Consider the following 17,549-nt stretch of genomic DNA (forward strand, 5'->3'; position numbering starts at 1 on the left):
GGTTCCACAATGAAACATATGTGCACAGTACTAATACTAAAAATACTGTAATATGGATTCAGACAAAAATCATGATATAATGGTATGAGATGATGGAGGGAGGAAGGAAAGTGAAAGACCTAAAATTCTCATCATCCATAAGCAGCAGCAAGAGATAACATATAAAAATGATGAAAAAAATTACAGCAGGATATGAATATTATTTAGAAACAGTGGAGGTAAAGATCAGAAGAACAGCCTCAGAGGTTGAAAGTGGCGCCTTTGGCGTGAGGAGGGGAAAAGAATTGCTGGTTTTTATTATAAGTCTTTGAGCATTATTTGATTTTTGAAATCATGCATATGTTACTTTGATAAAAACAAATTTAAAACCCAAACATATAAAAATATTATGGACAGTACAGAAGGAAGAGTTTTGAACTAGGAATGAAAATAAAAAACTACTGAGTGCTTATACTGTGATTTGGATAACTCATATAACTTCTTTGAGTCTCGACTTCTTTATCTATTCATTATGGGACTCTGGTTATTTCTGAGGGCCTTTCAAACAATAAGGTTTTCATTCCATAATGACAAAGTATTTTTCTAGGAGCAGCAAAGAAAGAGAAACTTTTCTCCATGGTCTCATGGTATAGCTGTACACATTTCTGTCCACTTTGCTAAGGGTCCCCCTACCTTTATGTCCAAATGGAACTGGCATGCCCGCACCCTGGAAACCCTATTGTACCTGTGAGGCTAGTCTCCGCATAGCCTCCTCCTGCCGCCTGCGCATTTCTGGGGTTCCTGGGCAGCTTCCACTGGGGATGGATGAGTGGGCTGAAGGTGGCTGTGTGAGTGGCAGCTCTCTGTTGGCATCCACATCTGGATTAAAAAGATGACATGTTTGTATGAGATATTCATAAAGCCCTGAGTAAAAGGAAGATTGGTTAAATTCCATTTGTTCTATGATCCAGCAATTCTACTCCAAGAGAAATAAAAACTTAGGTCCAGAGAAAAACTCGTACACAAATGTTCAAAGCAGCAAGATTCGTAACAGTGCAAAAGTGAAAACAATCCAAATGACCACCAACTGACGAACAGTTAAAATATGGAAAATCCATACAATGGAATATTACACTCATTCAAAGAAGCCAGTTACAGAAGACCGTCTACTGTATGATTCTCTTTATATGAAATTCCCAGAGTAGAGAAATCCATACAGACAAAAAGTAAATTGGTGGTTATATAGGGGTGAAGGTAGGGAGTTAGGGGGAGAATGGAGATTGACCACTAATGGGCACTGCTTTTAGGGGGAGACAAAAATGTTCTGATACTAGATTATGGTGATTGCTGCACAACTCTCTAATAAATAGAAAGTACTGAGTTGAACAATTTAAGTGGATGAATTGTGTGGTATGTGAATTGTAACTTAATAAAAATAAAGGTAGCTGTTTTTAAAAAATTCCATTTGTTCATGTTATTTAGAAAATGTCTTATCTCCTATAAGAAATTATAGACTATAGACTATATATATATGGGTACAGATCACAGTATAAAAACGGGTACCAAAATCAGGAGATTGTTGATGGTCACTAGCCATTGCAAAAGAGGAGGAATAGGGGAAGGTAGTCCTCATTTAACTCCCCACCAGTAGGACTGAATTAAGACTTCTTCCATCCAGCTGGGAGAGGAAATTCTCTGGTCACTGGAGCCGAGTTCAGAATAACTGTAGGAGGATAGCAGTGGGAGGCAGCAGTGGAAAAAGACTGAAAATGTGTGAACTGAGGTAAAGCTCAGTGACTGTCGCTGTATCATTTCTGTTGTTCACTCCTTCTCCCCACCCCATTCCCTTTATCTGGTGTTTGATTTTGTGGGCAATTACTGCCTGAATACCTTCTGTATTCCAGCTACTGTTTTCTAGAGATGACCTCCTTTTTGTCAGAGTATCTTTACTCTCTGCTTGGTACTCAGAGAACAGGAGAAACAAGTTCATAGGTAGGTAGCAGTCAGTATGTACAGCAAACCGGCAAAACAGACTTCTGAAACGAGCAGACTAGGGAGGGTAGGGGTTACTCACTTTAACAGCTGTCTGGGGGCTTGGCAGCTGTTGGCAAGTGTCAAATCCAAGTAATACCTACCCTGAGACTTTTAGTGATGAGAAAAGATAGTCTTGTATTAGACAGAGCTTCCCTAACTACTGTACTGAGTATACTTGTAGGTAACGTAATAATGCCTAAATTACACAACGGGTCTATTTTTACAAAATGTTTTTGTTCTTTGTGTATCTGTGCTGGGGGGGGTGGGTGGGTGATGATGGTGGTGGTGGAGACTGAGGGGGGAGTCAGGTTTGGGAAGGGGTGTGGGTGGAAAGCAGGATGACAGGCTACTGCCTGCCTTGACAGCTTTTCTGTACTGTCCCAGGGAAATGACAAGGAGGGGGCGGGCCGGGGGCTGAGTGTCTGTGGGGGAAGGACAGAGCCAGGCGAAGCAGGGCTGCAGGCTGAGAGGCTCACATCTTTCCCAGCAGTGCTGCGCAGTGTGTGGGTGGCAGGGGCGGAAGAAAGAAGGCAGATGATGCAGAGATGGAAGGCTGGGAGCTCCAATGATTTTCCACCTTGTTCTCGTTATTTCTACAACTGTATCACTGGTATCTCTGACGGAGGGTTAGGAAAGCCCTTGGGAATTCAAATAAACCTATCCCAGCTTGATGCAAATTAAACTCTGTAGAAAAATTAAGCCATCTCTTCATATAGACATCATTCTTATTCATTAATGAAAGAAATTCTGCTGCTGCCAGGAAAACTCCCAGCCCCAGCTTACATAATAACAGATTAATGCCGAAAAACAGCTCACACGCTTTATCAGTCACTTATTCTTGACCCTTTTTAAGGTCTAGTGGCTCTGGGAAAGTGGCGGAGGTAGGAGGTAGTTTGGACTTGGGCAGATTACAACAAAAATTATTTTGTACAAGGCTACTGCTGGTTCTGTGTAATTCTGATAAATACATAACCACATATTCTATCTCCTTTGACACCGCCTTCAAGTTTTGAAGGTTAACTATCAGGGCAAATCTACAGTCACAACATATGGACATTTATCTCAAGTATGGCAGTGTCCTGGTATTTTTAGAGTATCTCTAGAGATAAAAGGCAATGGATGTCAGAGAATAACTTAATGAACTACCTTTAAAGAACCTCTGCTTTGGGGAGAACGTGGGCTGTGTTCTATTAACTCTTGCTCTCCCAGGTACCTTTGCTTTCTCAGAAAGCAGCTCTTTTTGCCCTCAGGATTTATTCTGTCCTGCAGGATTCTACCATCCTGTTATCTGCAACAGCGATATACAGAGGAGTCAGAGAGCCTATTAGCAATCTGGTTTTCTTTCTGACACACTCAAAGAGTTAACCTCTTGGATTACTCAGATAAGATGTAGTCTGGTGTGATATTTAAGTACTCAAAGGAAAATACTGGAATAGGCTAGAGAGTTAATTTTGACTACTTTTCAACTTCAAGAAGATATGTTTTTAGAATCACAGAATTTTAACACAGGAACAAATCTTAAAGATCACTTCTTCATTTTACAGATGAGAAAACAGGTCTAAAAATTTCAATTAAAATTCTCAAGTTACAAAATATGTGTAGTCACATGAGTGTTGTTGGGGCTCAAACTCTGGGCTCTTGGCTCCCACCACACAATGTCAATTTCCCCCAGAAAAGCTTTCTGTAGAAACTAAGCATGACGGTGCTTGTGAGAAAGGAATTCTTCCATACCAATTTTTATCATACCCTGGGACTCTTAATTCAACCAGTTTTCTCTGTAGACACTAGTTCTTCTCCATGTGAGATATCCATTAAGTTAACCAGAGGTAATCTGCCTACTTAATGACAGGAGGCTGCTAATTAATTTCATCAGGAAGCCAGAATATCTGGAGGATGCGAAGTGAGTTCCTGTTGAGTTTCTAGCATGTGCTAGACTCTGTAACTACTATGATCTCAAGCCATTTCTAGTGGTTGCTGTCTGAAAATTTGCGGTGAGCTAGATTATTGATTTGGACTAGCAGAGCAATAGTTTCTGGTTTTGTTCTAAGTAACAGAAACCAGGCAGACTGGTTCTATATATATAGGTTATATAGGAAGAACATCTACACATTCTCTTTCTTCAGATGAGTTCCTCCAATAAGGAGAGGCAGGACAGCAAAGTGGGTAAGAGACTGGCCTCTGAAACAGACTGCTTAGGCTCATTTGTTTCACCACTGACTGGCTTTGAAACCTGGGAGGTCTACTTAACCTCTTTGAGCCTCAGATCACTTCTCTGTGACATGAAGATAACAGGAATTACCTTACTGAGTTGATAAGAGGATTGGGTGAATTAATATTGGTTAAGATCTTAGAGAGTGCCTGGTACTAAGGACCACATGAGTATTTTAAAAATAAGATCCTGGTGGTGATCGTTAAGCTGTGCCCTGTGATGAAAGAAGTATGAATATATATGAGATCTCAGCATCTTTTCACAAGGAAGCAGGAGAAACCCTTCAAGGACACAATGAAGTTCGAGCCCAAGCAGTGCAGTACTGATTTCAAGAGCAAGGAAACTAAAGCTGCACAAGACTGTGCCAGCTCGGAGCGAGAGGACACGGGCCCTGGCTGAGCAACAGCCGACAGTGACGGATGTAAACGGCTCTTACAGGCGATGCTGCAGTCATCTTCCAAAGGACAGAGTAACCAGACTGCCAGAAGGAAGAGTTATAAATTTATTCCCAGAGAAAGGTTTTCTCAGTCACACTTAGGTGACCACTAGATATGTGGGTTAAATGTAAACAGAGTATTACATTCTCTCTCTCAACTCTGAATTAATGGTCCTCTCACGTAAGTCAGGTTTTGCACATCAGAAAATAAAAGGATGTAAGGCTTAATATGTCAGAAAAACTTTCAGAGCAACGAAGCAGGGAGTTCTTTAAAAAGGAATACGTACGTTTGGGGGAGGCGTGTGGGCTGTCTGAGGCGATCTGTCTCATCCGTGTTCCATGGCAGCTGAGGGCCACCAGTCTGGAAATGATGGCAGTTTTGCCGAACCCAATGTTTCCCACAATCACTACTCCTTGGTTCACGCTGGCATTTGAACTCTGAAGTTGAGCATCTATTTCATGGAAAACCCAATCCCGGCCAACAAACACTGACTCTGTAGTGATGCTGGGCACTTCAAAGAGCAGAGGCTTCAGGGAGATATCTGGAGGCCTATAAGGTGCAAAATGAACTGGAAGGAACAATAAGAGAACACAGAACTTAGGCCAAACTGTCATCATTGAAAGAAATACAGAAGAAGAGCAGCATGGTTTAGGAGACTATTAGTTACAGTACGATGGTATACTTGGTTATTCAGCAAATAATACAACTCAATTTTGCTTCTACACAGATAAGCAACGGCAGATGAGCTAGGGTCATTTGATACTCCAATTGGCAGAAAACAAACATAGTTAAAATGCCAATGATTTACGGAACAGTCAGAAAGATAGGGTGATATTCAAAATTATTAAACAGTGGGGATGGCCCAGCACCAGCACTCCAAATGGATGCCAAAGTAGTACGGAAGCAGGGTCCTTAAGGCTTCCTTCTATGCCTGGAGATAATCTTTTAGCTGCTGGATTGTGGGGAGATACAGGGTTGGAGTCCCTGGGGGACAGTCTATGGCAGAGCACCCAGATGGCTTACAGCATCAGCTCTTTATCAACCAGTAAGGATGTATTTCAATATTTAACAACTAATATGGCTACTGTCTGTTTCTCTAAAAATACCAGTGAAAATAGTGATTCCTTTCAAGTTCATAATGGTATTTTTCTTTTTAATTTAGTAGGTATATTAGGATAAGCAAAGCCTCTAAAAGCTCTAATAGTTTAAAAAGTCTTCAACATGTTAAGCAGTCAAGGAAGCAGAAAACAAACTTTGACCTCAGGTATTTGCTCATCTGCTGCTTGTATTCATGCCAATTAAAAAAACAAAACCAAACCAAAAAACCAACAAAGAGTTTGGCTTATATACACCATGTCTTGGAGACAGATCCTACTGCTTTTCTCTAGATTTTTTTCTGTGCTTCTGTAGTTGTGGGATGTACTAAGATTCAAGCATGAGCTCTACTTTCAATAGTTTTCTAGAAATGCATAAGAGATGTAACTTGCTTTCAAAGATCAACCTAATTTTATTGATGGTAGAAAGAAGTGACCTCCCTTATCCGGGTTAAATGCCTTCCTAACTATTCAGAGAGTAGCTCTAAGATGTATCATTTTATCTGTCTGCAACCAGGTGGTTGTTGTTGTTGTTTTTAAAGTAAGCTCTATGCCCAGTGCGGGGCTTGAACTCACAACCCAGAGATCAAGAGTCACATGCTCTACCAACTGAGCCAGCCAGGTGCCCCAGGAACCAGATATTTTATTTTTGTATCTTTAACCTTAGCACAGTGCTTTGACAGATAGCAGGTACTCAAATAAATGTTTACTGAAAGAATTAATTGAAAATAAGGTATTATATTCTAACCCCATTTTATATTTTGGAGTATAAAGCCCAGGGGAAGGGGATGAGGACAGGAGAAAGGAAAATCATAAAAGGGGGAAATGAGATCTATTTATACTGCTTATATTATTCTAGAACATGATTAAGCCACTTAGACATCATTAAATGGGATCTAGAGATGGCAGCTTACTTGAGAAAATCTACTCACAAGCAAGCATACATGTATACACTCTCATTAAAAACTTTCTGAAAGCTATTAGAATGATAAAAGCGTTAAAAAAAGGAAAACAATTCTAAAAGTAGTGCAAATAATTAAAAATATAAAGCCAAACCCTAAAAAGAGAAGAAAACAGTTTCCTGTATCAGTTTTAAAATGTACCAAATTTTCACTTAAAAAAAAAAAAGGCTGTGGAGATTCGGCTATATAATTGCTTATAATTTCCTGATTCTCATCTCTTTAACAAAACTTATTCTTTTAAAATCCATCACTAAAAAAATAAAATAATAAAATCCACAACTATAGGCTATTATAACACTGTATGTTAATTGGACTTAAAAATTTTTAAAAATCCATTCCTATAATTACAGAATTCAGTGAAAATTTTGACTATTAACTTGCTAAATCTATTCTTTTTCATTCTAATGGCTTGTAGCTCATAGTCTATTTTACCTTTCTTAAACATTACTTTATTAAGCTACACTTTACAGATCATAAAATTCACCCTTTTAAAGTATACAGTTCAGTGGTTTTCAGGAAAGGTGACCCTTGCACTACATGGGGGATAGAGGAGCTGATGCCTCATGGAGTTGAAAATCCTCATGTAACATTTGACTCCCCCAAAACCTTACTAATATAGCCTACCTGACTCAAAGCCTTATTGGTAGCCAACTAACACATATTTTGTATGTTATACATACTATACACTATATTCTTACAATAAAGTTAGAGAAAAGAAAATGTTAGTAAGAAAAGCATAGGAGAAAATACATATAGAGCAGTGTCTGTAAAAAATCCACATAGAAGTCAACCAGCCCAGTTCAAATCTGTGTTGGTCAAGGGTCAACTATACATTTACAAAGTTGTGCAACCATCACTATCTAATTCCTGAACATTTTTATCACCCCCAAAGAAAACTCTACACCCCTTAACTGTTCCTTCCCAGTCCCCCTTCCTCCCAGACCCTGGCAACCAGACTTCCTGTCTTTACAGATTTGCCTATTCTGGACATACACGATAAATGTTATTGTGTAATACATGACCTTTTGTGTCTGGCTCATTTAGTATAATGTTTTTGAGGTTCATTCATGTTGAAGCATGTATCAGTACTTCATTCTTTTTATTGTTGAGTAATATTCCATTATATGGATATATCACATTTTGTTTATCAATTTATCTGATAAACATCTGCTTTGTTTCCACTTTTTGGCTATTATGAATTATGTTGGTATAAACATTCATGTATAAGTTTTTGTGTACATATGTTTTCAGTTATCTTGGGTATATATCTAGGAGTGGTATTGCTGAGTCATGTGGAAACTCTATGTTTAACTTTTTGAGAAACTGCCCAAACTGTTCTATTTTGCTTTTTGCTATTTTTTACAGAAGTAATACATATTCACTATAGAAAATTTAGGAATAGCAGATAAACAAGATAATAATTGTACTCCCAGTAGCCAGAGAGAAACACTACTCATATATATTCTGAATTTTTTTCTGTACCATAAATACTTATTTTAAAAACCCAAAATGGGATCATACTGTTTTATCATCTTTTTTCATTTTTCACTTAGCAATTCCAGAGTTCTGAAAAGGTTGATTCTGTCAGACTTGCCAGCTTAATGGCTACTTCAATGGGGGGACTGATTCTTGGAGCTCCCTACTCCCACCATTTTCCATGTCATTTGACAGTAGGTGGCTGCTACCTACTCGGGGCTTCCTGGGCACCTGGGAGTGCTTGGTGGGCACCCAGACAGACACACTGAGATCTGGATGAGCAGTGACAGGACTCCCCGGGAGGAAGGAGAAAATAGACCAGTTGGCTTGAGATGAGTCTAATTAGGCCTAGCGAGACTTAAAATCACACAACTGGTTTCAGAACTAGAAACAAAACCTAATTCTGACTCAAAAAAACAGGTTTTTTCCATTATATTATGGTGCAACTGCTCTATAGGATGTCACTTCCAAATCTGAAAGTGACATGAATGATCCCACTGATGACCAGGATTGATTAGGCTTAGCTGACAGGCTAAGCTGTCTTCTTTCTCCTTTACCTCTCCTGTGCTTCCCTTTAGAAACTGTGTGCTTAGCCAGAAATGACCTTTCCAGAGAGAGAAGAGCTACAGAAACTCCCATATGATTTCTACACTAACTGAATTATTTCTTCAGGTCCAAGGTTACTTTATATTTCGTATCAACGGGGCTTTCACGAATATGACCAATGCTAATTTATAATACGGAATTATGTATAGACTCAATTTAAACGCTTAAGTTTTTAAGAAAAATTCTCTTAACTTGTTCTCATGTTGACGTAATCTCCCATCATATTTTATTCTACTGAGAAAGCTTTGACATTTTAAAAAGTTATTTAAAAAATTTTCTAAAAATGTAATCAATTCACAAAAGCCTCAAGGGAAGAACAGACAAAATTAGCCAGTACCATATGGTAAAACAACTGTAGATGCCAAGAACAGCCTACAAACAATTTCTGTACCTCAGAACCTAAGGCTTTTGTCAGCTCAGTATGATAAAAGAAAGCCCTACTTCCTATGTACCAACAATAAATTTAGGGCATATGAACAAGAAAGCATTTTGGCCTGCATTGTGGGATATGGAGGTAATGGATGTTCTCTATGGAGTTCATATTCCTAAATAAATGTTTGTTTGGGATATCAGCTGTCTTCCAAGAGATTTTCTAAGGCAGAAACACTGAAATAATCCATCAGAAATTACCACTGTAACTACAGCTGAGCTAAGGGAAAAAAGATGAGCTAATCCATACCATTTAGTAACAGATGTGGCTTTCTTATCCCTGGCACTCAAGAGTTGGCAGTCCCAGCACAGCAAAGACCATCCCACCCCTCTTAAAGCATTCTAATAAAGTATAGTGGGGCGCCTGGGTGGCTCAGTTAAGCATCTGACTCGGTTTCTCGAGTCTCGCATCAGGCTCTGCACTCAGCGGGGAGTCTGCTTGAAGATTCTCTCCCTCTGCCTCCACCCTGACTCGAGGGCACGCTCACTCTCTCTCAAATAAATAAATCTTCTTTTTTTTAAGTGTACTGATACCTATAATTTACTTCAAAATTCATAAAAAATAATGGGTGGGTAAAGAGATGGGCAGATGGATAGACAGGTGATAAAATAAGGTAGCAAAATGTTCACGATATAATCAAGGTGGTGGGTCTGTAAGTGTTAATTGTAAGATTCTTTCCTTTCTGGTACATCTGAAAATCTTCCTAATAAAATGTTATAGGAAAAGAAAAACATGGAAAGGAATCACATTTCAAAAGGGCACACAAATGAGACAAGCTTTGGAAAGTAGTTTTAAAAAGGATTTAATAACCACTCTAGACTCAGATCGGTGTGGGCATCTCTTCAGTGTGTGCATCTCTTCAATGCAAATGAGGCTTGTGGCAGACGAATGAGTTCTCTCTAGGAAACAGTCTCTGTGAGACCATCAATAAGTGTAATTATATACCTAGGCTTATGGAGAAAAGAGACCTTTGTTTAACTAAGGCAAAGTGTAAACATTAAAAAACAACAACACTAAAGTGCATTAAGGCTAAGAGATCAGCCTGCTCAAATGCAAATATAAACATCTGCCGTAAGGGGAAAAGGGGAAGGGAAAATGGAGGCAAAGGAGCTCTAAGTGGATTTGGACTAAAGCATGGAAACCACCATGAATCATCTTAAAAGAAGTCAGTCACAGGACTGGCAGAAGAAAGGGTGTGTGTAATACAGCCAAGGTCTGGTGCAAACAGGAGCAGAGTTGTGTTTCCTCACATTCTTCTACAATGACTGTAAAGTCTAGCCTGGAAGCACCTCTGTTCCTCAGAACAAAAGATAATTTCAGGCTCATTCTTAGGGTTCATGACATGCATGCCATTCTCAACACAGCGCAGAGAAAAAACACATGTGCTGCAGACACAACCTGATATCACATCAGCACCAAACATTAGTCAAAAAAACACCGCTTATTTTTTTCTTAAGAAATGTTTAAACCAGGGCAGGGGTTGAGTTGTCTAGTGAGTTTCTAGAAGGTTCACTCTCCCATTTACAGGAGTCAAATCTCTTTAGGGTCTGTTGTTTATTCTTGCTGCTCTGGAAAGGACTACAGTAGACAGCTATTCCTACACCAGGAATAAGTTTCTAAAGAATGTAAAGCAATTTGAAACAGGTCTTAAAAGACAATCTAAAGATAACAGGCCTAGAAATGTTCATTCCAGAGAACTCCTGTTTAAAAGAAAAAAGGTTAAGGGGCGCCTGAGTGGCTCAGTCGGTTAAGCGTCTGTCTTTCTTGGGTTGTGATCCCAGCGTCCTGGGATCGAGCCCCGCATCGGGCTCCCTGCTCAGCAGGAAGCCTGCTTCTCCCTTCCCACTCCCCCTGCTTGTGTTCCTGCTCTCACTGTGTCTCTGTCAAATAAATATATAAAATCTTAAAAATAAATAGATAGATAGATAAATAAATAAATAAATAAATAAATAAATAAAGGTTAAATAAAGCAGAATCACTTTTGGGGTCAATAAGGAAACAGCAGAGTAGGAAGAACTGTGGACTCAGAGCAAAGATCCCTTAGTTTGTACCCTGGCTCTGTTACTTACTGGTTGTGTGACTTTAGGATAAGTACTTAGGCTCTGGATATCTCAGTCCTCCCTTTTATCCCTTTTAAAAACAGGGATAAGAATGACACTGTGAGGATTAGATGAGTTAACAGATGGGATGGGCCTAGGACAGCGTCTGATGGTTAACCGTGTTAGCTGCCAGCACTAGCAACATCATCAAGCCAAAAAGACATCCAGAGTAACCATAACCCCCCCCACCACACACACTTATTTAAAACAAAACTTAGCAAAAAGGATATCAAGAACATATTGACTCCCTTTAAGGCACCTTCCCTTTGAGGCTTCTGACTTGTCTCCCTTCTTCCTTTCCCCACCCAACATTTTGACAGAGCCCTGCTTGCTCTCTTCACTTCTGCAGCAACAGCACACTCTAGCCTGGCCTCCTCCCATATTAGTCACATCGGCTCAAATTGTTTTGGTTAAAGTCACTAAAAGCTTTCTAATTGTTAAGTACGATGATTTCTTTTTCTAGTCTTTATGCTTCTTTTTAAAAGATTTTTATTTATTTATTTAACAGAGACAGAAAGAGAGCACAAGTAGGTAGAGCGGCAGACAGAGGGAGAGGGAGAAGCAGGCTCTCTGCCGAGCAGGGAGCCCGATGCGGGGCTCAATCCCAGGACCCTGGGATCACGACCTGAGCCGAAGGCAGCCACTTAATCGACTGAGCCACCCAGGCGCCCCTAGTTTTTATGCTTCTTAACCACTCCTCAGGATTTAACACTTTTAACTAACTCCCACTTTTGGAAATGCATTCCCTTCCTGGGCTTCACATGGCAACACCTCCTTCTAGTTCTTTTTGTCCTCTCCTCCTGGTGTGTCTTTAATGATTCCTCCTCTTCTGCTCATCCCTAAGATACTGCCAATTCTCGGTTCTACATTTCATTTTCTTCTTCTTCATGATCTCCCTGGATAATCTCAAAGGAATAGACTAAAAGGTTTCACAACTATCTAAGTGGTGATGGTTTGTATTTCTATTCCTCATTACCAAACTCCTATACAGCATCTCCAACAACTCACCAGAGTTATCTATTTGGATTTCCAATAGAAACCTCAAACTTCAAGTGTTTAAAAGTAAAGTTACTGTCTCACTCACCTTAATCTATTCTCTTCCACTTATTATCTCAGTTAATGAAGTATCAGTAATCTGCCTGGTTTCTCCAAATAGAAACTTGACACTCATCAGGATTTCTTCTTCCTTAATATTTATATCTAACTTGTCACAAGTTCTATCAATAATTTTTGAGGAGTGGGGTGCCTGAGTTGGCTCAGCTGCCTGAGTGTCCGACTCTTGGTTTCAGCTCAGGTCATGATCTCAGAGTCGTGAGATCCAGCCCCGTGTCGGCACTCCATGCTCAGCAGGGAGTCTGCCTGAGATTCTCCCCCTCTCCTTCTGTCCCTCCCCCTGCTCATGCTCTCTCTCTCTCTCTAAAATAAATTAGTAAATCTTAAAAAAAAATAATTCTTGAGGAATATCTCTCAGATAGAATCCCTTTTTCCTTTCCTATTCCACTGCTACTAGAGATATATGACCTTGGCAGAGGTGCTGATCACTCTAAGTCTCAATTTTGTCACCTGTAAATGAGGGTAATAAGAGTATTTACCCCATTAGGCTAAATGAGAACATGTATGTTAAGTTCTTAGCTCAGAACCTTAATCCTCAATAGAATGGCAGCCATACAGTTTAGGTTCTCAACATCTCTTGCTTTTACTATGTACTTAAATAGGCTATTATTCCTTCTGTATACAGCTACCAGATCTACCTACCTACCTACCTACCTACCTATCTTGATCATGTCAACCTCTACCCTCTACCCTTACGTGTCATCAACTTGCCCTACCACAGTCACCTAAGCTATTAAGTTAACTTAATTAAATTACTAACTAGTACAGTTCTTGTCATAGGGTAGGTATATTCAATAACACTCAATAAATTAATTCATGAATGAAAATAGTTAATATGGATTTTTCTTCCCCAACTGAAGGGAAATATAGGAGTATACACTTCACTTTGGTAGAGCAGAAGGGTTCAAGGGAGACAGTTAAGGGATGCAAATTCAGGTCTTTGAAAAATCACTGCTCTGTACTATAATAACAAAAAGAAATGAATCATTCGTTTGGCACCTTTCAAGGATACATTCCTGTTTAAAGGCAACTGTCATGAACAAGTGGGTCATTAAATAACAAGACAGAGAAGGAAAAATGTTATTTTCCAAGCTCTGTGCATATCACAGGCAAGGCCTGGATGTTGGCCTAATAATCAAAGAATACTATTCTTACAGGAAGCTGGGCGAAGCGAGAAAATTGGTATCTTGGAGCTAGTGTCCAGAGGGGACAGGACAGATCCTTCTAAAGACAATTCTTGCTTCTTTTAGAAAAGTTACTGAGAAGGCTGGAGTCACACAAATCCATTTAGTAACTGAGGTCTTGCTAATGTTACATGTGAGATTTATTCTTGTGCAACAAATGATCATATTTAAATTTTCATCATCATAGGTAGAGTATGTGGTTTAGTTCACAGAGAACTCAATTCTAACTACCAAGCCAGTCTTTTTTTTTTTTTCCTTTGAGAGAGCGAGCGAGTGAGGAGGGGAGGGGCAGAGAGGGGGGAGGGAGAGAATCTTAAGTAGGTACCATGCTCAGTGCAGAACTTGACTCAGGGCTTGATCTCATGACCCTGAGATCATAACCTGAGCTGAAATCAAGAGTCAGACCCTTAACCAACTGAGCCACCTAGGTGCCCCTAAGCCAGCCATTTTCTAATGAGAGATGGGTTTATGCTCCAGTCCACTTCATCTATAATTTTCCTTTTAAAAATATGACATGAATTTCTACTTCTGTCCAAGATGGAGTAAAAAGGACTATATTTATCCTCCTACCTAAAAGAATCCCCAAACAAACAAACCTCTAGACAAAGTATATAAAACAATGGTTTTCAAGACATTAGATATAAGCAATGAAAAATAATGATCCCTGAGAGATGGAAAACAATAGGCATATCCCATGCCCATTTACTGCCTTAAGAGAACTTCCAGGCCATAATGTAGGGAGGGAAAACCCAGTCAGATTCTGGCAGACTCCTTGAATTGAGGAGATGGAACTGAGAATCCAGGAAGACTAAGGCAGCAACTGTTCAAAGGATGGAGTTCTGAGAAGGTGAGCACTGAACAGAAATAAATCTGAAGATCTGTGGAAAGTAGAATACTGACTGGCACATGTATGTGAGAAAGCTGCCCAAGACCAAGAGATGACCTATCCAAGATGATTAGAGGGAAGAGGGGCTGAACAGTGCCTATTACCAGCAGCCAGAATAGAAAACCTTACCATTTCCAGGACATTGAGTAGGATATTCAGAAAGGTCTTGTCTCAGTAGTATCGAATAATAAGACTGTAATAAATATTGTTCTGGTCCTACTAAACAACTCTTAAAGGCAAGATCCAAAATTAATTATACTGTTTCCAAATAACTTCAACATTCCCGAAAAAAGTTGAAGAATATTTGTAAGAATACAAAAATATCTAACATGCAGTGAGGTAAAATCCACCATGTCTGGCATCCAAACAGAGATTGTTAGGCATGCAAAGCAGCAGGAAAAAAGGAACCATAATTAGGAGAAAAATCAACTAACTGAAACTGACCCAGAAGGACAGAGATGTTAGAATTATCAGAGAGAGATATTAAAACAATAATTATAACAATATTCTATGTGCTCAAAAGGTGAGGACATGGAAGATATAAAAGACCCAACTGAACTATTAGGAAAAGAAATTACAACAACAGAAATGAAAGGATGAGTGACCTTGAAGACACAGGAATAAAAACTATCCAAAATTAAACATACAGAAAAAAAACAATCCTCTAAAATAACAAAAGCATCAGTAGGGGCATTTGGGTGGCTCAGTTGGTTAAGTGTCTGCCTTTGGCTCAGGTCACGATCTTAAGGTCCTGGGATCGAGCCCCGCATCAGGCTCCCTGCTCAGCAAGGAGCCTGCTTCTCCCTCTCCCTCTGCTCCTCCTGCTTGTGCTCTCTTTCTCTGTAAATAAATAAATAAAAAATCTTAAAAAAAAATAGCTATAAAGTTTCTAAATTTGATGAAAACTATAAATTCACAGATCCAAGAAGCTCAATGAGCCCCAAGTACAAGAAATACAAAGAAATCAACACCAAGGCACATCATAATCAAACTGCTCAAAACCAGAGATAAACAGAAAGTCTTAAAAGCAGCCACAGAATAAAAAGACATGAAGTACAGAGGAACCAAGATAAAGATGACAGCAGATTTCTTGTCAGAAACAATGCAAATGAGAAGACAGTGGACCTACAGCTTTATATTATGGAAAGAAAAAAACCTGTCAACCTAAAATTATAAACCCAGTAAAAATTTATCTTTCAAAAGTAATGGTGAAATAGACTTTTTCAGACATATAAGAGCTGAAAAAATTAATCACCACCAAATCCACATTACAAAAAATGTTAAAAAAAAAAAAAAGACCTGCAGGCAGAAGAAAAATGTCACTAGAAATATGGATTAACAAAAAGAAATGAAGAGCACCAGAAATGGGAACTAAATAGATTAATATATAAGATTTCTGTTGACTTTACAACAAATGGTGTTGGAACAACTGGATACGTATATGCAAAAAAATCCCAACAAACCCCCAAAAAACTACCTTCATACATATCATGCACCATATATAAAAATTAAAATCAATCATAGACCTAAATGTAAAACCTGAAACAGTAAAACTTCTGGAAAAATATATAGAAGAAGATATTTGTGACCTTTGGTTAATCAAAATATCTTAGACACAACACTAAAAGAATGCTCAAACAAGGCAAAAATTCATAAATTGGTTTTCTAAAAACTTTCGTTCTTCAAAAGATACTGTTAAGAGAATGAAAAAACAAGCCATATGGGAAAAAATATTTGCAAAGCATATATCTGACAAAGAACTTGTATCCAAACTATATAACAAACTCTCAAAACTCAATTAACAAGAAAAGAAACAACCCAATAAAAAGTGAACAAAATATATGAACAGATGTTTCTTCACCAAAGAAAATATTCAATGGCAAATAAGCACATAAGATCATCAATATAAGCACAATGTTGTACAGATCTCTAGAACTTTTTCATCTTGCATGACTGAAACTTCACCCACTGAACAGTAACTCCTCATTTTCTCCTCCCTCCTCCAGGCCCGGGCATACACCATTCTACTTTGTGCTTTGAGGAGTGTGACTACTTTAGATACCTTATGTGAATAAAATCATGTGGTATATGTCCTTCTGTGACTGGTTTATTTAATTTAGCATAATTGTCATCAAAGTTCATCCATGTTCTAGCATGTAACAGAATTTCCTTCCTTTTTTATGTCTGAATAACACTCTATTGTATGTATATGGCACATTTTCTTTATGCATTCATCCATCAACAGATATTTATGTTCTTTCCACCTCTTCACTATTGTGAATAATGCTGCAATGAACAAAGGAGTGCAAATATCTCGTTGAGATCCCAATTTCAATTCTTTTGGATATATACCCAGAAGTGGGATTGCTGGATCATATGGTAGTTTTATTTTTAATTTTCTGAGGAATCACCATGCTGTTTTCCATAGTGGCTGCACCATTTTGCATTCCTAACAACAGTCCACAAGGGTTTCAATTTCTCTATCTCTTTGTTATTTTCTTTGTGTATGTGTGTTTTCTAATGGTCATTCTAACAGCTGTGAGGTGGTATCTCATTGTGGTTTGCATTTGCATTTCCCTGATGATTAGTGATGTTGAGCATCTTTTCAAATACCTGTTGGCCATCTGTATGCTTTCTTTGGAGAAATGTCTATTCAAGTCCTTTGCCCATTTTTATTTATTTTATTTTATTATATTTCATTTTTAAGTAGGCTCCATGTTGGGCGTGGAGCCCAATACGGGGCTTGAATTCATGATCCTGAGATCAAGACCTGAGCTGAGATCAAGAGTCAGATGCTTAACCGACTGAGCCACCCAGGCACTTTGCCTGGTTTTTTAAAATTGGGTTATTACTATTTTTGCTATTGAGTTATGGGACTTCCTTATGGATTTTGGATATTAACCCCTTATCAATTATATGGTTTGCAAGTATTTTCTCTCATTCCATAGGCTGCCTTTTTATTCTCTTTTTAAATACTGTATAAATGCAAAAGTAATTTCTTTCCATTATAATTCCTTTACTTATGGGTTCTAGATATCTT

The 17,549-nt window shown here is 38.7% G+C and overlaps 1 protein-coding gene across 10 annotated transcripts in view; it reads right to left on the bottom strand.

Moving 5' to 3' along the window:
• The window catches only part of TANC2 (tetratricopeptide repeat, ankyrin repeat and coiled-coil containing 2), a 352,068-nt gene that overhangs the window by 87,203 nt on the left and 247,316 nt on the right, over positions 1 to 17,549 (bottom strand). For all 10 annotated transcript variants that reach the window (XM_073883063.1, XM_025890285.2, XM_073883069.1 and 7 more), the window contains 2 exons: positions 4,946 to 5,227; positions 725 to 858 (listed from right to left, as the gene is read on the bottom strand). In XM_073883063.1, coding sequence (XP_073739164.1) covers positions 725 to 858; positions 4,946 to 5,227 — 416 coding nt within the window. The remainder of the gene's footprint in view (positions 1 to 724; positions 859 to 4,945; positions 5,228 to 17,549) is intronic.

The sequence above is a fragment of the Callorhinus ursinus genome, unplaced genomic scaffold, assembly GCF_003265705.2.
Source record: "Callorhinus ursinus isolate GAN/ISIS: 27379988/994484 unplaced genomic scaffold, GSC_fseal_2.0 scaffold50, whole genome shotgun sequence".
Classification (NCBI taxonomy): domain Eukaryota; kingdom Metazoa; phylum Chordata; class Mammalia; order Carnivora; family Otariidae; genus Callorhinus; species Callorhinus ursinus.